The sequence below is a fragment of the Podarcis raffonei genome, chromosome 14 (assembly GCF_027172205.1).
Source record: "Podarcis raffonei isolate rPodRaf1 chromosome 14, rPodRaf1.pri, whole genome shotgun sequence".
NCBI classification, from domain to species: Eukaryota; Metazoa; Chordata; class Lepidosauria; order Squamata; family Lacertidae; genus Podarcis; species Podarcis raffonei.
Genome location: NC_070615.1, coordinates 29815992 through 29837636, shown reverse-complemented (window position 1 = coordinate 29837636; position 21645 = coordinate 29815992). Strand labels below are relative to the sequence as shown.

General features: G+C 45.5%; 2 protein-coding genes across 10 annotated transcripts in view; one reads left to right on the top strand and one right to left on the bottom strand.

Moving 5' to 3' along the window:
- Window positions 1-154: 154 nt before the first annotated feature.
- On the bottom strand, window positions 155-12520 carry ZDHHC4 (zinc finger DHHC-type palmitoyltransferase 4). Of its 5 annotated transcripts, none has more exons than XM_053365252.1 (7): window positions 12063-12520; window positions 7363-7491; window positions 6284-6357; window positions 4869-5047; window positions 3624-3749; window positions 2045-2289; window positions 156-1125 (listed from the first exon to the last, which is right to left on the bottom strand). In XM_053365252.1, the coding sequence occupies exons 2-7, from the start codon at window positions 7483-7485 to the stop codon at window positions 853-855; spliced, it is 1020 nt and encodes a 339-aa protein (XP_053221227.1). In that variant the 5' UTR covers window positions 7486-7491; window positions 12063-12520; the 3' UTR covers window positions 156-852. The 5 variants fall into 5 exon arrangements, with proteins under 5 accessions (XP_053221229.1, XP_053221227.1, XP_053221230.1 ...); XM_053365255.1 differs by lacking the exon at window positions 12063-12520 and adding an exon at window positions 9077-9187; XM_053365250.1 differs by lacking the exon at window positions 12063-12520 and adding an exon at window positions 7642-8618.
- A 545-nt stretch (window positions 12521-13065) lies between these two features.
- Window positions 13066-21645, top strand: part of GRID2IP (Grid2 interacting protein) — a 64826-nt gene continuing 56246 nt past the window's right edge. For 2 of the 5 annotated variants that reach the window (XM_053365238.1, XM_053365237.1), the window contains exon 1: window positions 18110-18841. In XM_053365238.1, the coding sequence (XP_053221213.1) occupies window positions 18197-18841 (645 nt within the window). In that variant the 5' untranslated portion in view covers window positions 18110-18196. Of the gene's footprint in view, window positions 13139-15178; window positions 15718-18108; window positions 18842-21645 lie in introns of those variants that run through there. The other 3 variants (XM_053365241.1, XM_053365240.1, XM_053365239.1) reach the window with 3 other exon arrangements.

Genomic DNA, 21645 nt, shown 5'->3' with positions numbered 1-21645 from the left:
AAAGAGCGTGCGGCTCCTGCGGGCTTTTCAACCAAGCCTGTGGGGCTGGCGGTGGGGGGAAGCGCTGCTTTCCCCCACCGCCAGCCTCCAAACCAGGTCAGGGAGGAGCACGAAGGCATTGCGCGCCTTCCCACTGCCCCCCCGATTCCAAGGTGCTGGCAGTGGGGGGAAGCGCTGCTTTCCCCCACCGCCAGCCTCAAAGACCAGACTCTCCTGGCTTCAGCGAAAGCAACGCGAAGCCTCCGGAGCGCAGGCTTTGGAGGCTTCGCGTTGCTATCGCTGAAGCCGGGGAGCCTGCATTCGCTCCATAGGACGCACACACATTTCCCCTTCTTTTTGGAGGGGAAAAAGTGTGTCCTATAGAGCGAAAAATACGGTATTTCCTTGTCCCTACCACAAACTGCTGCTTCAGCTTCCATTTCAGGCAGACACTAGCAGTAAACAGGTATGTTTACTCCAGTTGCACTGGTATGTTGGGGCTTGCTTGCAAGGCTGACTCAACAGTTAAGGTCAGGAGTCATTAAGCTTTTGGGGCCAGTAGGCACATTTGGAGATGGCTGCCACTTCCAAGAGCATGGGTGGAGGACCACTATATCCAGTTCTGCCAGCCACTGAAGGATAGGCTGAGACAGTGCAAAAAGAAAGTGCGCAGAAAGAGCAAACACCCTCTCTGAGCATTTTGATGAGAACTAAGACCTTTCACAGGCCCTGTAAGAGGTAGGTAGTGTCCGGCACACTGGATGCCCATGACTACCACATTGACTACCCTTGCAGTAGATTAATTTTGCCTGGGACTTTCGTGCTGAGATTAAAAATTTAAGATTTGTACAGTCCACTGCTGTCAATGGCAACTCACCTTTGCTTTTTTTCAGGGCTCATAATTGGCTTAAGAATTTCTGTGATGTTGCCCTGGATGCCTCTAGAATAAATATTTTTGTAACCCCTCTGCCTGGTGTCGTCCTCTGAGGATGAACATTTATATCTTGCTGACTTGAACCACTCGTTGCTTGTCTGGTTGGTCAGGATCAGATACAGAGTAAAACAAAAATAGGAGCCCAGTACAATTGAAAGGACAACAACAAAGCCCAGCATGAACACGATCCTGGGGAAGGTCAGGAAAAGATGCTGCAAAGAGAAAAATACCCAGCTGGAGTCAAAATGCACAAAGAATAGCCTAACCCCCCCTGTCCTGGTGGTTCATGTGCCTTCTTCCTTCAATGGTAGACAGCTTGTCAATACTGCACTTTGATCAATGTGATCAGTAAGTTTGCATCTTAACTTGAATAATTTGAATTTTTAGCTTTTATCTTGATAGTAAAAGAAAAGCTAAAATTCAAATTACTAAGAAAACCCAGACTAACCATAGTTCCTCTGATCACCATACAATATGCACGTGTCTTTTGATTTTAGTACCAGTAGCCCTTATATCAAAGAAAGACAAAGGCACATCTAAGTAAGCTTTGTAAAACAACTATTCTCAAGAAGGTGCATACTATTAAGTTTCTTGGGTGGTATCCATCTGAACAGTTTCACTATTGCTAGCATTTTTGACTGCACAATGGAATCCCACCCCCATGCATCCCCTATATTTGTTCTGGGGGTCACCCCAAGCCTTAAGCTTTAGGGGGTAGGTGGGGAAAAGAAGTTCCACTGTACATCCAAAGTGCTTGCGACTAGTGGAACTGTTTAGCTGGATCCCACCCCTTGATAATAAAAGCACATCAATTTAACGTCAATGTCAGAAAGGCATATTTAGTCTGCAAATTAATGATTCTTTTGATTAAATTTCATTCAGGCTTTGAAATCTATTCTGCAGATCAGAAGAAGTAAGACCCTTTCTGCAAAAGCTTGCACAACAGTAAATCTGTTCCCTTCAAGGGAGTCCACAGCTACATACAGATGAAGGCATCAGACATTAAGGGTTGTATCCAACTAAACCCTGCTCGGAGCAGGCCCACTGAAATTACTGGTCCATTAATTTCAACAGGGCTACTCTGAGCAGGATTTAGTTGGGTACAGCCCACATCATTTTGTCAACTTTTACCTGAATAAGGAAGAAGGCATCAATCGGGCGCTCCTGGCCTTGGTCATCTGTGTAATACCCCTGCATCATATTTGACAGAAGGACCACTTGGATGAGGAAAGTTGCTGTTAAGACTGCGAGGGAAATGGCCATGGAGGTCAAGGTAAGGAGATAGAGCAGGAAGTATCTGATGTTGAAGGCACCAATGCAATTGTTGACCCAGACACAGTGGTGATCAAAACGATGCACGCAGCTGTTGCACACACCTGATCAAAGCCAGAAGAAAGGACATGATGTTCTGGTTATCAAGAAACCAACCCATTACCCTCCTGAGTTTAAAACATACCAGTTAAAACAAACAAATAAAAAACCAGGCATGAGCTATTAGCATGCTGGGTCACTCGTAACAGCCCCATTGTTCAAAGGGGAAGGTGGGCGAATGAGTGGAGGGAAAGAAAGCAGCAAACCAAATCATAGATTTTTGACCCAATTTGACCACATGTGGCAGGTCTCCTGGTGCAAGATCTCTTCCGAAGAGGCCTCCAGAAATGCACAGGGTGAGAGAAGAGCTAAAGGCAGATGGGGGAGGGGGTGTTTGACAATTTAAAAAGGCAGGGCCATCAGGCAGGCTGAGGCAACTGCCTCAGGTGGCAGAATCCAAGGGGCACATCTGTGGCTATGGCAGCTTCTGGGTTTGTGGGAATCTCACCAGATCCCTGTGAGATTACGCAGAGGCCTCTGTTAAGCAAGGCAGCTGGGGTCTGGGGAAGGTCATGTGAGGCCTCTGCACGATTTCGTGAGGTTTTCACTGGAACCAAAGCCCTCAACTGTGTGACCTCTGTAAGCAGGGCTTCAGCAGGCATGGTAAGTGTGGGGCAGGCAGCACAAATGCAGGGTGCTACCTTCTTGGCAAAATGGGATGGGTAAACCTAGAAAAAGGACACAGTGGATACAAGGAGTTTAGGGCCAGAGCAGAAACAGATGCCAGGATGAGGAAACCCTTTTAATCCTAGGAGGTCCTAAGATACAAATTTAACAAATAAATTACTAAAAAGACATTAACATCCTGCTTTTCAACACAAATGTTCTCAAGAGTGCTTTACAACACAAACTGAACAGAATAATAACAATAAACAAAAACGGTAACCAAAAGTTCTGTCAAGACTCATCAACATAGGTGAAGGTCAGATTATTACATGATGACAAAGCAGGCAGGAGATATCCATCTGCTCTGGCAAGACAGGCAAAATAAGTGGAAGTGGAGTGACAGGAGTGGTGTTTAACAATCCTATGTCATGTGACCAGCCCATCCTTGGGACTGGCCTTATCCCATGGTTGAACTTGGGACCACCTACACACCATCCAGAGAAGACCAGGGGAAAGAGTTTCCATCCTGTGCCAAAAGGGCATTAACTGGTGTCAGGTGAGCCTCTCTTGGGAAAGAGTCCAAGGGCTGAAGCACCACCACCAAGAAGGCCCCGTCTCCAGCCTCTACCTGCCTCACTGCCCATGATGGGGGGACCCATTAAATGGACGGCCTCCAAGGCAGATCTTGGCACACATATACAGTCACGTGGGAATAATTTTAATATAAACTCACCACAGTGCTTGGATCGGGCAGGTTTCCTCACTTTGCAAGTGGAGCACTCAACCCCTTTCTCAAACATCACACCGTCATAGGCATATGCATGGAGAAATTGCACCTGGTTGGATTTGGTTATGGTACCTGGACCAGGAAAGGAAGTAGCAAATGGTGCCTTGTTGCTAGGATTCTTTCCTGACATCCGATTTAAAAATCCAGCAAATATAATAATTCGGTCTGCTACATCAGCCCAAAGGGGGTCCATCTAAGTCAGCATCCTGTTCTTAATCGTGCCCCAATGGGAAGCCCAAAAGTAGGACCTGAGTGCAAAAGCAGCAACTTTCCCCAGTTATGCTCTCCGGCGACTGGCATTCAAAGGTATAACAAACTCTGACACCAGAGGCAGTAGGCAGCCATCCTACCATCATGACTAGTAGCCACTTATATCCTTAGTATTCTCCACAAATTTGTCTAATTCCCGTTTTAAGACACCCAAGACCTGTGGGAGCAAATAATGTAATTTAACTGTTTGGGGAAGGCATAATAGTGCTTGCACGTGTTGGTGAGACTCTCCAAAACCCAGGAGACAGGTTGCAACTGCTGCAATTCTCACACTTGAGAAAGAAGACAATTGGCTGGGCCATAAAGCTCAGCACGTAGCAAAAGGACGGCGCCCAAAGGGTGACCAACTATGAAGCAAATCTGAAAGGAGGAAATAACTGGAAAGTAATGTACACAAGATAAGTGAACTGAACTAAAAGAGTGGTACTGTGAAGGAACTTCCCTGCAGGGGGGTGGGAATTACCTAGTCTGCATGTTCCAGAGAGGTGCCTGCTTTGGGCATCCAAAGATAACTCAGTGGGAAGGAGGTACCCATGCATCCTTGGTGTATGTGTGTATAGAGCAGGCTTTGCCAACCTGGTGCCTTGTACGGACTACAATTCCCATCAACCAGCTGTGCTGCCTGGGTGTCCAAAGCATCTGGAGGGCACCAGTTGGCAAAAGCTGGCATGAACGGTATGGGTAGGGCACCAGCCAAAACGCTAGTCTAGCTGCAGAATCTACCCAACTGAAGCTCTTTGTAAGGTCACAGATCAACTGAAGAAGAATGCTCATTTCTTTGTATTCCCAGGTTTTATAATGGGCGTCTTATATTAACTGGAAGCAGGCATAGGTTCATCACCCCATCCGCTAAAATCAAGGCCATTTATGGGGTACTTCCCTGCTGCCCAAGAGTTACAATTGCAGGGAAAGCAGTCTTACCTGGGTTAGTCTTGGAGCACAGAATGAAGAAACCTGTGTTCACAGCCAAAAGCAGGTAAGGGAGGAGGAGGAAGTGACTGCTGAACTCCAGCTCCTGACAATAGCCAAACACTTCCCAGGAATATTCCCCGTAAACCAAAGCTTCCAAGAGCAAGTGCAGGACCACAAATGTACAGTTTCTGCAGCAAAAAGAAAAGAGGTGCGTAAGGGTAAGCTAGACTCCCACTCGGAAATATATCAGGCTTGTGATATTTTGCACTGGATATTGCAGCCTATGGTGTTTTAGAGGTGAAGAGCAACTGTCCTCAGAGAAACCTAAAAGCCAAATTAAGCTATTGGTCTCCTAACTGGTCCTGTTTTGAAAACAACTGTAATAAAAGAAATAAAGTTGCCATCTTAAACAGACTTGAGAGTAATCCCCATTAAACACATTTCCAAATAAATATGCACAGGATTGTACAATAAGACTACCTCTTTACCCTTTGTCAGCCTTGCTGTTTCTCTTGAGCTGGATGAAATCAGTGACACTCTGAATGCAGAAACTTTAATCCAACCAGGAAATAAAGCAAAAATACCTGCATTTGCTAAATTGGAGTAAAAGCAACAGTGAAGTCCTGTAGATATATCACATTACTAAATCATTTGCTCACTCTTATTTGTCTCTGCCTCCCATTATCTTGATAGTTCCTTCTTGTGTGTCACTTTCTGTATGTAACCCAAAACATAATGCCTTCATCAATAATTTGCATTACCATGTTTTCTTTTTAATTCAAATATATTTTTGCTGGGATGCCACTCCATTTCCTTGAATGGTGAAGCGGATGCCATTACGCACCCAGTCTTGGCAACAAAACAGTCACCCAGATAAAAAAGGGAGGTTTCTCCATCTCCAAGGGTTACCCAAGATATACAGAAAAATCATGGCTTAAAACAGACTTGCCTAACCTGGTGCCCTTCAGATGGTTCCAACTACAACTCCCAGCAGCCCCAACCAGCATGGCCATCAGTGCACAACAGAGAAGACCTGCTGCATTCTTAGAAAGCACAGGGAAGCCATCTTCGGAAGCTGTTCTACAAAGCTATGGCAATTCAAAGAGTTTCTACACTATGACTTTAGGGAGGTAATACTTTGTGTCTTAATGTGGAAGTGAGCCTCCTTAGAAAAGGCAACTGATAGGCACCATAGAAATACACACCTCCTTCCCCTTGCCTTTGATATCTGAGATGTATGTTTATGTGACTCACCCTATTCTCATGTCTGTGGCTTGTTTTAAATTGTTTTAACATTGCACCTGGAATCTTATGGTAATAAACTGAAATGGTAATTTTAAAAGTGACATAAATAAAACGAAAACGTTAGTGCTAACAAGCAGACAGGCAAAGAAAAGGCACAAAAGAAGGGGTAGAAGGAGTACCGTTTATGGAAGAGTCCATGAAGCACCCAGTGAGCAGCTCCTTGGACTTGGGATGGGACTATACGCAACAGCACCTACATCACAGAAGACAAAGGGGGAGGGAGGAAATTTTTTTTTTAAAGGGGGAAATAAAACATCCCCAATCATTGAGTTTTTTACATTCTTGGGGTGACAGAGTAAGTGCCACATGGACAGAATCCAGCTGTATTTCTTAACTGATTCTTGACACTGGAAGAATTCAGAAACTGTTTATTTGGCATGAAGGTCTAGTTCTCAAACTGGTTTTGAGGGTGAACCACTTCAGATTGCAAATGGGGTTCAGAAGACTAAATCTTCCTCCCACAGGAAAGAAAACTCACCCACATATAAAATTAGCTCATAGCAGAGAAGATTGAGCTAGAATTCATCTCCCTAACATTTGGCTTTCTATGTGTAAAGGTTTTTGTAACTGTATGGAGAAGCATCCACTCCCATGAGCTCCTTACTTGCACTACTGAAATAGTACAACCCAGACTCAAGTCTTCCCCTTTTGCTGTTTTTAGGAAATGGCATTTGCATCTCTTCTAAAGAGAATGGAGATGGAGGAGAATTTGTGGTCCTCATGGTGTTGCTGGATTCCAGTTCTCATTATCTGTAACCACTGGTCATGCTCTACCTTTATCTGTTCTTATTGTTGGCTGTTTATGTGCCTATTTGTAGTTATTTTGTGCGTGTGTGTATGTGTGTGTATTAAATGTAAATTGTTAAATGTAAATAAATAATCACTACTAGTCAATTCTCTTTCACATACAAGTCACGATATCTTTGGCATAGAAAAATGCTTTCGTTCTATCACAAGATTGAAGAGCCAATGATGGATGGGAACACCTGCCTTTACCTGCAATATGGAAGAACAGGATTGACACACAGACTGAACATCACCATTTTGTGTAGATGCTCCTCTGGCAGCATGAAATAGAGATTGGTGGGATGGAAGCTGACCTGTCATCATGCTAGAAACAGTGCTGGCAAATTTTAAGTACCACTGTTGGCAAGTGGGCACAGCAGTGAGGTGACAAACTGATGTGATCATTCCTTACCTGAGTTATGCAGGTAATAAGCCTTGAGGGGATGCTTTGCTTCCTTCCGGAATAGAAACAAACAAGGAGAATGGTCAGCAGAACCATAAACACATAGAGGAGGAAGAGGCTCAAGAAGTCCATCCTGCCCTACAAAATCCAAAAAGCAGCTGATTAAAGAGGAGCCAATTCCAACAGGGAAAAAGTGCAGGGAACCCCCACAAATATACTACCAAAGAAAGGCTGTATCTAACAGTCCAGGAACAAGCTTTGTGCCTGCTCCCTGCCCACTTGCCTCACCCATTGTGTGCCAAGATTTGGCGCTGATCTCTTGGTTTGCCAGTTCATAGCTTCCCATAAAACATGCCAGGATATTGGTCTCTAAGCTAGGTGTGTGAGCAGGCGGACCTGTTTCTTGGATAAGAATATGACCATAAGGAAAGCCTGCTGGATCAAGTCAATGTCCCAACCTGTTCTCAACTGCAGCCAAACAGATATCCCAATTGGAAACCCACAAGCAGGATTCAAGAACAAGAGAACTCTCCTGTCCTGTGGTTTCCACCCACTGGTATTCAGAAGCATTATTGTCTCTAACTGTGGAAGCAGAGCATAGTCATTGTGACTAGTAGCCATCGGTAGCCTTGTCCTCCCTGAATTTGTCTGATTCCTTTTGCCTGTCCTGAATCTCCCAACCTCCAGCTTTCTTGCATGTCCCCACTAAGTTCCAGTCTTATGACTGAGAGAAGTAGGCAAACTCCCTGCTCACCTTCTCCACACCGTCAGGCACCGTTTCATCCTGTTCCCCCTCCCAACATTGTATGTCTTGTTTTAGTGCAGGGCATGAGGAATAGCTGTGCCCAAGTGGCACTATTACAGGTGCCACAGAATACTTCTCCCCCGCTGGTAAGAACTCAATTTTTTAGAACAGCAGCACCTACACTTGTGACTTTGGCTGATTAAAATTCTTCAGCCATTGTAGAATATTATATTGTTTTGTGGTTTTTACTTTAACTATCTGTGTTTTTATCTTGTATTTTTATCTTGTGAACTGCCCTAAGGTCTTTTGATCAAGGGCGGTATCTAAATCTAATAAATAAATAAAAAAACAATAAAATACTCTTTGAAACTCTCTGCCTATTCATATCAGCAGGGCACTTTCACAGCACTCTTTTCAGCACCTGCTAAACACATTCTTGTTTAGACAAGCCTACTCAGATAGGGTAAAAGATAACTTTTCAAAGGTCTTAAATTATGGTTAGCAATTTCTGGTGATTTTATGGGGGGGGCGGGCGTTTGTAAACCGCTTGGAGGTTTGTTCGTTTTCACAATCCAGTTGTGTATAAATTTTACAAAATACTGCCTATAAATAACGCCCATTAGCCCACCCAGCATGGCCAATGTTCAGGGATGATGGGACTTGGGAGACTGCAGGCTCCTTGGGGCAGAGCCCGTCTTCCCACATGTTTGATGCCATTTAAACCCAAGACCCGCGAGCTGCCCTTCTGAAGGGCTTTGGGGGGTTTCCTTTGCTTGGCGGAAGGAGAAAATCCGGGGCCAGAACACAGCCCGCCCCGCTCCCACTCAACCCACCCCCCTTAAGAGCTACATGCAGCGGCCTTCAAGAGGGGAGGACTAGCAGAGCGACCCCCGCCCTATCCATTGAAGCAGAGTTGCCGGGGTTGGGGAAGGCGCGTTGCCTGGCAACAGCGCCAGAAGCAGGCCGCTTTTCGCTCACGTGACTCCAGGTTAGGGCGCCGCCATGATGGAGCCGGAAGCGGGCGGAGAACGGCGAGTCCTTTCCTAGAGCGCCGGAAGCCTCACGGCCCCACTTACCTGAGGAAGGGCGCGTTACCACGGAAACGCGAGTGCGGCCAGCGATGACGTCAGGGACCCAAGGACTGCTGCGGTCGCGTCACGGCCCCGCCCCCTTGCTCCGGAATAAATCGACGGGGTAGCTGACCCCCTAAAGTTCCTCTTTTGGAGTGGTTTAGGTTTGCTAGCTGACTTTCCTAATCTGGGACCACGGAGGGAGGCCATAACTGCTCCGGATTAAGTGATGCAGGCAGTGTCTGAGTGTCACGCCTCTCTCATGTCCTGCATAACGGGGCGAGGGGGAGGGGGTTGGTCGATTCATTTTTTAAATAAAATTTATACATTGCTTGATTATTATTTTTTTAAAAAAACAAAACCTCTTACAAAAAAGATAGCATAATGAAATTGTCAATAAGAATTAACAATAATTTAGCACTTTTGAATACAGTTAAAATAACACTTCAGATAGTTACAACAACAACAACAGCAACAACTTTATTATTTATACCACAGCCCATCTGGCTGGGTTTTCTTAGCCACTCTGGCTGGCTTACAACATATCTAAAAACATAATAAAAACACCCATCCTTAAAAACTTCCCTAAACAGGGCTGCCTTCAGATGTCTTCTAAAAGTCAGAAAGTTGTTTGTATTTCCTTGACATCTGAAGGGAAGGTGTTCCACAGGGAGGGCGTCACTACTGAGATTAAAACTCACATCAGTTTTCTAAATGGGCTTATCTGAACAATAATGTTTGTAGTAGGCACTGAAAAGAGTATAGTGAAGTCTCCTGCCTGATATAAATGGATATTGATATCAGCTCTTCCCTAGAGCTCTTCCCTCATTGTCACATCCATACCAGTTCCCAGGATTCTTTGGGTGAAGCCATGTACTTTAAATGTATAGCGTGGATCTAAGTCATGGGTAGGCAAACTAAGGCCCGGGGCCCGGATCCAGCCTAATCGCCTTCTAAATCCGGCCCACAGACAGTCCGGGAATCAGCGTGTTTTTACATGAGAAGAACGTGTCCTTTTATTTAAAATGCATCTGGGTTATTTGTGGGGCATAGGAATTCGTTCATTTCCCCCCCTTCAAAATATAGTCTGGCCCCGCACAAGGTCTCAGGGCAGTGGACCGGCCCCCTGCTGAAAAAGTTTGCTGACCGCTGATCTGAGTTGTAGAAGCCCATGATGCAGTTTATTCACAGCACAGAAGAACAGAAAAAGGAATAGTAGTTCCATATGGCTGAGGAAGATTGAAGCCTTCTCCAGTATTCCTGCAGCTCACTGTGGGTAATTGGATCAGTCTCTAGCCCTGGGGCTTTCCCAATAAATCCTTTTCTAATGGTGAAGGCTGGATTTAGATCTTGGACTCCCTGACCCTACACAAATCGCTTAATGCTGGCTGCAAATATTTGATTTCTGTTTATGGGACATAATGGAAATCTCTCCGAGGGGTCAAGATAAGGACAGAGACAAAAGTGAATGGGAAAGGCTCTGTAGAAAAGTAGCTCTTTCCATGGCGCCTGTTCACTTGCATTTCAGCTTCCTCAACCTGGTGCCCTCTAGATGTGTTGGGATACAACTCCCATCAGGCCCAATCAGCATGGCACTGAGTTGCAGGAAGCTGAAGTAGAGGATATGTGGCCATCTGATGGATGTTGTTGTAGTCCAAAATGCTTTGAGGGCACCAGATTGGGGGAGGCTGGATTGGAGTCTTGGGATTGTTCTGTCAAACCTCAGTCACTGTACATTTGTATATCACCGTTCCAATCTCAACTATCCTGACACCTGCTGGAAGTGCACCTCTGCCAGAGAGTTGCTGTTCAAACATATGTTCAAACATATGTTGGAAGTGTAAGGAAAAGGAGGGAACATTTTATCATATGTGGTGGGATTGTAAGGTAATTAAAAATTTTTGGGAAATGATATACAATGAACTGAAGAAAATGTTCCATCTAACATTTGTTAAAAAACCCGAGGCATTTTTGTTGGGGATCGTAGGGAAAGATCTGCCAAAAAAGTTGAAAAACATCTTCATGTATGCGACAACGGCCGCGAGAGTTCTGATAGCACAAAGATGGAAGACTGAAGGAATCCCAACTAAAGAATTATGGCAAGAAAAATTGATGGATTATGCAGAACTGGCAAAATTGACTCATAAGCTACGGGACAAGGATAACTGTGACTTTAAGGATGAATGGGAACCTTTCACAAAGTATTTGAAGACGCAACAAAGCGAACTGGACTCCTTGGCAGGTTTTGAATAAACATCCACAATTTTATTTTTTTTACTGATAATAATTAGCTAAACAGTTGGAGGATCTATACAACTCTGTAACATGCAGAAAATAGCATTACTGGAGAAACCAAAGACTGGAACTGAGGGAAGTCGGGGGGTGGGGTGGGGGGGGTTTGTGGGGGGAGGAAAAATGGGGAGGGAATAAGGATATGTTTTTGGAAAATATGTTTTGTTATAACTTTGAATAATAATAAAAAAGGAAGTGCACCTCTGCCAGGAATGGAACATCCAATACACACTTGCCTTGCCTTGCATATGACTTTAACTCTCATAAGATGGAGGAAGGAATAAGACAGAGGTGCCATACACCTGGCATTTCTTGGACATACCATGGATTCGTCCGTCAAAAATAGTGTCCGGGCAGAATTTTTGAAAAGTGGCAAAAATGTCTGGGAAAATCTGGACATATGGCAGCCCATATTGGAAGTGTTGATTTTTTGGATCTGCAACCCTGGACACAGAGTACTAATTCATAAGCCCTTCTTGGGTTTGGTTAGTCAACTGGCTGTGGGGATCACCTAACAGTAGTGTTCTCCGGCCCATGTTTTACCATCTTGTAAACAAGAATATAAGAGGAGACTTTTTATAATATAACCTTATTGAACTTACCTTTGTTGAAAGAACACCAGCTTTAACAAATGTGTCTCTCAGATTGCCTGTTGCTTCTTCTTAGCTTGAAAGGTTCAAGCCAATCCTGAATTTGTAGCAGCAGCATGCACACATCATCTCTGGGTTCAGCATCCACCCCATATATGCTCTGTTAAGGAAAATTCTGGGTTGAGAGAATACTCAACAGCACAGCTCATTGGGGTACAAGTCCCCCATGGATCCATGTGGTCAGTAAAAGAAGGAAATTCCAGCCAAACAATTTGGAGCAAAACAGCAGTCAGTAGATTTAGATCCTTTATTGTTGTGCAACAGGTTCAACAGCAGCAAGTGAACCCAGAGCATGAGGCGACACTGACTTTTAAAATTTTCCCACCATATCCCAGCATACAGTTCGCACAGCATCATCGATATATCATTGGTACATCACTAATATGTCACAAAAGGGGAAGGTTACACAAGAATAGCATAGGCAAACATGTCTTACAGGTAAGTACCCACCACCCAAAAGTACAACAGAACTTCCTTTGCATGTCTGGAGCCTGAGGCAAGTCTGGTGATGAGATTTGGCTTCCCTTGGAGAACAATGAGCCCAGCAATTGTCACCTCTGGGCATTTCCTGGGGTAGGAGGTGTGTATACATGTCTTCAAGGGGTTGATTTTATATGATTTATAAAGCTAGGTATCTTCCCTGAGCTATCAAGTCGAAAGGATACATTCAGGCATAATATTTGTAACATTTAACAACTTTAAAGATGTGCTCCCCCCTGTAATTTCCGTAACAGATCTAAGCTGCTTAAATCTTTTGAGAGCTGGGAAATTCCCTAGTTGCCTCTGTAGCTGCAGAGAAGCTGCCTCTCTCCCAGACGTTTGCACTCCTTCGCTCCCCGCCAAGGTCAGCCTGCTAATGACTGTCCTATTAGGTTACCGTGCCTGGATAGAGTTTGCCATAGAAACTCAGGCGCTTGCCCTACAGGTCTGAAATTGATCCAGAAGTGCTGAAACTGCCGGGATGGTTTAGCTGGGTAACAGGTCCTCATTCTGTGCTACTGGTGCAGGCTAGGCCCTGCGCAAGAGAGGTAAGCTTTGCTTGACATGCATTCATGTGGAGGAAGGGAAAGGGGGTCAGGGGGAATCAACACAGAAGACTTCTTAAATTATTGTCAAAGGAGCTATTGCAAAAGGCAGCAAATGTTTTTGACTAACGACAGCTTTTTAAAAATAACAAACCCATCACAGTCTGCAAGCTGCATCTTTTCAGTTGTGTCAAGGTGGAGGATGGGGGGAGTGCTATTAGAAGAGCCCTGAAAATTAGCACAACACATTTTTGAGGCATTAGCAGGATGCAGCAATTAGTGGCTTTGACACCCAGGGAGAAGTGGAGCAGGCAGGCCCTACCTTCTCTCCCTCCCTCCCCTCCCCCTCTCTCACACACAGCAGTGCAGAACTGGCACTGTCCACAGGTGCCACCACATACCCATTCCTTATTTGTGAGAACTTCCCCTTTTAGTGTGGCAGCACCTACAATTTGGAACTCCTTGCCAATTGATATCAGGCAGGTGCCTTCACTGTACCCTTGCTAAAAAATATTTTTGTTTAGACAAGCCTACCCAGATGTTTAGAAAGTTGATGCAAGTTTTCATCTGTTTTCAGTTTATTGTTATTTTAACTTCTTATTGATAATGTTTCATCTTTTTTGTAAACCATGTTGAGATTTTTTTTGCCTTTTACAATCTAGTGGTATATAAACTTTATGAAATAAATAAACATGCTTTATGGGTGCATGTAGCTCTGACTGATATGTGCAACAGTGCAGCTAAAATGGAATCCTTGTGGTGTGGCATTGTTAGGTGCTTTAAAAATCTGGGGCCTAGAAACAAAATTTACATATGCTAATTAATAGGTGTAGATGCAAATTTTAGAATTTCAGTGCCACAGAAGGCAAGTCAATTAGTGCCCCCTCCAACTCTCTCTCTCAGTTAACTTGCACCCCAAATCAGTTCCTCTTCAATTTACTCACATATTAATTCTCCAACAGAGCCTGCCCCAAATCACTTCATTTTCCCTCCATTTACCCACTTTCATTGCCCTCCAATTTTTCTCTAGATAAAGTTCAGTTACATGAATATCTTACTTCAAATTAATATTCAACCCAGTAACCCAGATCATTGCCCCCTTCCCACCCAATTCAGTTCCCCACAAATGCATCACCCACTTAGAAGCATGTAGAGCACTTAGAAAAAGATTCATGTCCTCTTATTCCAAGTCCATCAGACTCAATATTGCCTACACCAGGGGTCAGCAAACATCTGCAGCAGGGGGCCAGTCCACTGTCCCTCAGGCCTTGTTGGGGGCCGGACTATATTTTGAGAAAAAAAAAATGAACGAATTCCTATGCCCCACAAATAACCCAGAGATGCATTGTAAATAAAAGCACACATTCTGCTCATGTAAAAACACCAGGCAGGCTCCACAAATAACCCAGAGATGCATTTTAAATAAAAGGACACATTCTACTCATGTAAAAACATGCTGATTCCCAGACCATCCGTGGGCCAGATTTAGAAGGCGATTGGGCCTGATCTGGCCCCTGGGCCTTACTTTGCCTACCCATGGCCTACACAATGACTGGCAACTGCTCTCCAGGGTTTCAGGCAAGGGACGTTCCAAGTCCTCTCTCTCAACCCAAGAGCTTCTACATGTAAAGCAGGTGCTGTGGTTTCAGTCATCATCATCATCATCATCATCATCATCATCATCATCATAATTTATTCTTTATACCCCGCCCATCTGGCTGGGTTTCCCCAGCCACTCTGGGCAGCTTCCAACAAAGTATTAAAATACAGTAGTCTGTTAAACATTAAAAGCTTCCCTAAAGAGGGCTGCCTTGAGATGTCTTCTAAAAATCAGGTAGTTGTTCTTCTCTTTGACATCTGGTGGGAGGGTGTTCCACAGGGCCTCATGGTTTTGAATAAAGGTCTGGTAGCCTTAGCTAGATGGGCTGATGCTGTGGCACAGTTTAAGGCAGCTTCCAGTGTTCATCTTTGTGATGGCATCTCCCCACCTTCTTCCGAAGCAAACTGTCGCTGTCCTCCTGTCTCAACCCACGTGAGCCTTGTCTGCTGTTGCATTAGCGTCGACTTCAATTTGCTCACACAACACCCAGACTGGGCCTCTAATCCAGTTTAGCTCTCGACCAGTTCTAATTCCCCTCAGAGGCCTCAGAGACAAGAAGACGTGGTCATTGTCTGGGTTTGACTTAGTCGATCCATCTACCCACTTGGTCGTAATATTCTCCCTCCCCCCAAAAGCAGGCAAGTAGGGAGACAATGGAGAGAAGGAGTAGGGCTCAGCTGTGCTGGAGCTCAGTCACATCTTCCTAGCTTGAGGGGATGGGAAGGTAAAAGCTCCAACCCAGGTTGGGTGAACTTCTCAGGTGACTTGGCCTTCCACATTCTCAAGAACGTGGCCTGGTCAGCACTGTGGGCTTGGGAGACTCTTGTACCCAAGTCCTCCATTTTCCGTGGCAAGTGAAGCTTTGGGGTAGGGGAAGCAGCTTCCCAAGCTGAAGAGAACCACAAAACTCCAGACCCCGCGGAGAAATGACGGCGGCCTTCTTTGCAAGACCTCAGCCAGATCCTAATGGCCTGCAATTTCTGTAAGTCTTTACTTAAGACCTGGGAGTGGAGGAACGAGGTGGCTTCTTCAGGCAGCTGTCACTGGGGTGGGGGGCAACCTCACTGAGCTCCTCCGCCATTTTCTTCTGTGTATGGCCTGTCCTGAGCTTCACACCCCCTGACACAACTGCCCTGCTGGAGGATGCTGCCCCATTGTCAGGGCCAAAGTAAGGGCCAGTCAGGTGAGTGTACAGGAGGTATATACAGAAAGGATATCCAGGGACAGTGTTTGAGTCTGATCCCTCCTGCAGAACCTGGACCCTGTGTCTGTGTCTCTGTTGTGCATTTCCATCGTCTGTGAGTAGCCGCTTTAGTTGAGGGGGCTGTGTCTGTCAGCAAGATCAGGCCCACCCAGACTGCACCTGTTCTGGAATTGTTTTTAGACATTTTGTTTAATCCGTTGTGTGTTGGCCTCCCTTGGAGAGGAAAGGTGGGATATATATATATATATATATATATATATATATATATATATGAATGAAAGGGAATATTGTTGTCCAGAATGGGATGTACATAGGAAGCTGCCTTACTCTGAGACCAGTAATCCATCTAGTTTAGTATTGACTGCACTGACTGGCAGTAGCTTGCCAGGGTTTGAGGTAGGGGTTTCTCTCCCAGCCGTACCTGGAGATGCCATTGAGGATTGAGCCTGGGACCTTCTGCATGCAAAGCAGGTGTTCTACTCCTGAGTCACAGCTCTTCTTAAAATAATAATAATAATAAGATCCCTGGTCCATCTAGCTCAGTACTGCCTACACTGACTGGCAGTGGCTCTCCAGGGTTTCAGGCAGGGGTCTCTCCCAGCCCTGCCAGATCCTCCAAGTGTGCCTATTTTCCAGGGACCTCCCTGATTTAGAGAAGCCTGGTTTCTGATTTTATCCCAGAATGTCCCACTTTTCCTTAGGATGTCTCTGTTTTCACTGGAGAAATGTTGGAGGGTATGGCGTTATCTGACCCCTGAGTCATCTGAAGGCAATTCTGTACAGGGATTTTTAAAAAAAATGTTTAATGTTTTATTATGTTTTTATATATGTTGGAAGCTGCCCAGAGTGGCTGGGGCAACCAAGTAAAATGTGTGGAGCATAAATAGTAAAATTATGGAATGGGACATCCTTATTTCCATCAGATAAATGTTGGAGGATATGCCCTACCTGGAGCTGCCACCAGGGATTGGACCTGGGACCTTTGGCCTCCAAAGCAGATGCTCTGTCAAAGAGCTACAGTCCCTCCCATAGGTGCCAGAGGTTGTCTCAACTGAGGTCTGATCCCATTTAGGATAAATAAGGAACAGACAGCCAAGCAACTGAACATCTAATTGTAAGTTGGGAGTTGAATGGCAATGAGGTCCAATGGCAAACTTACTTCATATCTCTGACAAAGTAGGCTCGAGGCCACAAAAGCTTAGGCCAAAATAAATTAAATCGCTAGTCTTTCAGAAGCCATAGAACTTTTTTTTTTAATGCTGTTGGAAGAGACTATCATGTTGTCCTCTCGGGAAAGTTTTCAAAGGAGTGGTTGAGCACACAAATCTTGATATTTGTGTTGGAAATTGTGCATATGGTTGGAAAGAACCTGATTAAGACCACATTCACACCTTACATCTGAGATAATGCCTCTTTAAACAGTCATGGCTCCCCACCCAAAGAATTCTGGGAGCTGTAGCTTGTCAAGGGTGCTGAGAGTTGTTAAAGGTAAAGGGGACCCCTGACCATTAGGTCCAGTCGTGACCGACTCTGGGGTTGCGGCACTCACCTCGCTTTATTGGCCAAGGGAGCCGGCGTACAGCTTCCGGGTCATGTGGCCAGCATGACTAAGCCACTTCTGGCGAACCAGAGCAGTGTATGGAAACACCGTTTACCTTCCCGCCGTAGCGGTACCTATTTATCTACTTGCATTGGCATGCTTTCAAACTGCTAGGTTGGCAGGAGCTGGGACTGAGCAACGGGAGCTCACCCCGTTGCGGGGATTCAAACCGCCAACCTTCTGATCGACAAACCCTAGGGTCTGTGGTTTAACCCACAGCGCCACTTGCGTCTCGGCTGAGAGTTGTTAGGAGGCCCCTATTCCCTTCACAGGGCCACCATTACCAGAGTTTCCTAGGAAGAGGGATTGACTGTTAAACCACTCTGGGAGTGGAAACTGGGTGGCGGTGGGGGTGGAGGTCAAGGGGTCTCCTAACACTCCTAATAGCACCCTTAACAGATTAGCAACCTGGGAGCTGTCATTTGCTAATAATTAGGAGGCTCTTACTCCACTCATGGAGCTGAAGTTCCCAGACGGGTTTATCGGTTAACCCTTCTTCACAGGGAACTCTGTGAGGGGAAAATGGGTCTTCTAATAACTCTCCCCTGCCAGGTTTATTATTTTTTTTTTAGGGGAAACCATGACTGTTTTAAGTGCTGTCCTAGTGCTTTAGATGTCTGGTGGGAACATGGCCTGAATCAAGGAACTGTTCTTTCCATGAGGGAAACAGATTCAGCGGCTGACCTTTCCACGCTCTCCTTTTCCCCAGTCACCGCCATGCCAACTACCAACGATGGGTGGCCTGAGGAATTTGGGTTCAAGATCAGTGGGAATGGCCCTTGCTACATCCTGGCCGTGGAAGAAGGTAGCAGCGCCCAGCTGGCCGGCCTCCAGCTGGGAGACCAGATCCTGGAGATTGAAGGCCAGCACGTCTCCTCCATGAACGCTGAGGCGCTGGTTGCCCTGGCGAAGCAGTGCGAGAACGTGCCCCCCAGCATTGGGGTGGTCTCGCGCATCCAGCAGGTGGAACTCAAGCCGGGCCAAGAGGGGCGCTTTGGCTTCACTCTGGCGTGCGAGGGAGGATGCCCCTTGCAAGTGGGGAGCGTGGATCCTGCCTCGCCAGCCTCCGAATGTGGGGTCAAAGCTGGAGACTACATCCTGGAGATCAACGGGACCCCAGTTAAGCTCTATGAAGAGGCGGCTGTCATGATCCAGTCGTGCCAGGGAAAGGGCCTCAGGTTGGGGCTCCTGCGCCTTGGGCGGCAGCAGAAGTGGGCCAGCAGCAGCGTGCGGGAGTTTGTCCAAAGCGCTGATGCCATCCATCAAGAGCGGAGGCAGAAGGCGCATGAGTTCAGCAAGAAGGTAAGGCTGTCTTTGAAACAGGAGCCTTCGGCAGAATTTGGACTACAAGTTCCATCAGCCCCAGCCAGCACAGGAATGAAAGGAATTGTGGTCCAGATCATCTAGAGCAGTGGTTCCCAAAGTACCACCCTCCTGGGGGGCAGTGGGATTGCCTATTCGGTTGCTAAGAGGCAAGCAGGCGGCAAGGGGGTGTTGGAGGTGCAAAGGACTATCAGGCTTTGAAAAGCTGGGATCACTGGATCAAGTTTATCCATTTTGCTGAATTAATTAAACTAAATGGCTATACAGTGGTACCTCGGGTTAAGTACTTAATTCACTGCAGTCTCCCTTTGAAATTCCTTTGTCAGAAAATCTTTTAGATCAATGCAGCTGAGTGTCTTGGGAGATACAGCTTTTAGATCAGCCGTGGAGTATCATGGGAGATGGAGACGTTCCCTGTTATTATATTCTTTAGAGGGTTGTACAAACTGCTATTTTGAATATTGTTTTTTATAGGGTGGGGTAGGGGGTACTGGGGGTGAATTTATGGAACCAAGGAGGTAGTGGTCTCAATTTTTATTTTTTAATTTTTGGGAAACCACTGATCTAGCGAGTACAGGTAGGGGAGAAGTCTTGCTCAGTTCTCATTTAAAGGCACATGAGATCTGCGCATTCTGAAACAATATGAGATCCGAAAAACAGCTATCTGTCAACATTTGGCACTTTTCTGAATTTTCACATTTTTCTGAATTTTGTGGTGCTGCTCTCCAACCAAACAATGTTTACATAGATTCATATATTAGGCTCTGCTTATGTTCTTTCTTTCAAAAGTGAAATGGTATAAAGTATGTATGTGGAGATCTTTTTAGTTTATTTGCTGCATTTGTGTTCCAAATGTGAGGTAGGTTAGGCAGAGATATAGTGACTGTGGCCTAAGATGAGCCAGTGAGCTTCCTGGTTGAGTGGGAATTTGAACCCTGGTTCCCCAGAGTCTTACACTCTAGCAGGGTCAGCAGGAAATGGATGGCAAAGAAATCTTATTCCTCTTTGGAGAATTGCTATTTGTTGTGTTTTAATTGCTGCTGTCCATCACTATGGTGTTTTGTAATGCTTAGCTGTTTATATTTCAAATACTGTGGTACCTCAGGTTAAGTACTTAATTCGTTCCAGAGGTCCATTCTTAACCTGAAACTGTTCGTAACCTGAAGCACCACTTTAGCTAATGGGGCCTCCAGCTGCCGCAGCGCTGCCAGAGCATGATTTCTGTTCTCATCCTGAAGCAAAGTTCTTAACCCGAGGTACTATTTCTGGGTTAGCGCAGTCTGTAACCTGAAGCATATGTAACCTGAAGCGTATGTAACCCGAGGTACCACTGTAAATGAAAAAATACAGATGGTGACAATTCAATTGGATCTTAAATGTATGCAGAATGAGGGGCAGAGACATCTCATGGCAGCATTTTTGGGTGACAGCACAACAGCATCGCTGGGGCAAGATGTGTTAGTGGGAAAGAGAAGCATTCTCTTTGTTCCTCCCCAAGGTGTAGACTAAAAAGTCCCGATGAGCTGTAATTCTGAAATTTCACACTGCAGTCTCCCTTTGAAATTCCTTTGTCAGAAAATCTTTTAGATCAATGCAGCTGAGTGTCTTGGGAGATACAGCTTTTAGATCAGCCGTGGAGTATCATGGGAGATGGAGACGTTCCCTCACTAGCTTTTGAAAGTTGCCCTTTCTAATGTCAGATTTGTGCCTGTTAATTCTTCCACATGGAGACTGTTTGTCCTACGTAGAAGCCAGAAGGACATTGGTGGCAGATAATGGCATATAACATGTTGGAAGATGAACAAATATATGATCCCAGCTGAAGATGCTCTTAGGACATGGAATGATGTCATGTCCTTTTGTGATGTCACAGACCGTCTGTAGCTAACGGCAACAGTTCACCCTCCCCAGGCCTGACATTGTGGGGGCACCTCTCCAGCAACTCACTTATTAAAAAATATTCCTTTTGTGTATGCTAACACCAGGGAGGGGTACATCATATAACTCAGACAGAATAGACATTACACTTGAATGTATTTTGAAAAACACTTATTTGGAACTATAAGTTGGCATGCTTTCTAAAGGGACGGGAATGTCTTGAGAAAGCCTTGTTGGCTTCAGCCAGCCCATGGCCTTCTTCCATGTTTTCATGCACAGTCTTGGGAAAAACTCACCAGCATCAGACATCCCTGGGGCAGGAGAAACAGATGGTGGTGGGGAATGGCTACCATCTGACAGCATCATCCAGGCACCTCCACTGGCTTCAGCCTGAAAACTTAATCTCTAACTTCAGCCTGCCCACTGCCAAAAGCTCCTTCTATTCATGAATATCCACCAGTCACCTTTCACACATCCCATTTACACTCTTTTACACACCATGTGCCTCAACCACATTCAAAACCTCCCATTCACAAACACACGGCCAGCCGACATCCACGAAGAACGCCATTTGCTCATCTTTCACTCTCCATTCAGCCTTGATTCCAAATGAGAACCCCACTGGCTTCCACCCACCAAACATCTGCCAACTTCCACTAGGTCCATCACCACACACTTCAGATCATGGATATCAGCCAATCCCTCTTAGGAAGTAAACTTGCTTTGTTATCGTTCCATAGCCTCCTGCAGCATCCTTCATAGCATCCTCCACTCACCTGCCAATTTTGTCTCCTCCAAGTGGAAGAAGACTGGGCAGTGCTGAATATCACAACTGCTGCCCGCTGTGTTCTGCTGAAGAAGAGGAAAAAGGTCCACCTTTATATCCACTCAGCAGACATGTGCCT

Coding starts and splice junctions, on each gene's coding strand:
- ZDHHC4 (XM_053365250.1), bottom strand. CDS start 7,689: ATGAACTGGCAAACCAAGAGATCAGCGCCAAATCTTGGCACACAATGG. Junction 6,358..7,362: donor TTATTACCTGCATAACTCAG/GTAAGGAATGAT, acceptor TCTGTGATGTAG/GTGCTGTTGCGTATAGTCCC. Junction 3,750..4,868: donor GTGCTCCAAGACTAACCCAG/GTAAGACTGCTT, acceptor TTCCTGGTCCAG/GTACCATAACCAAATCCAAC.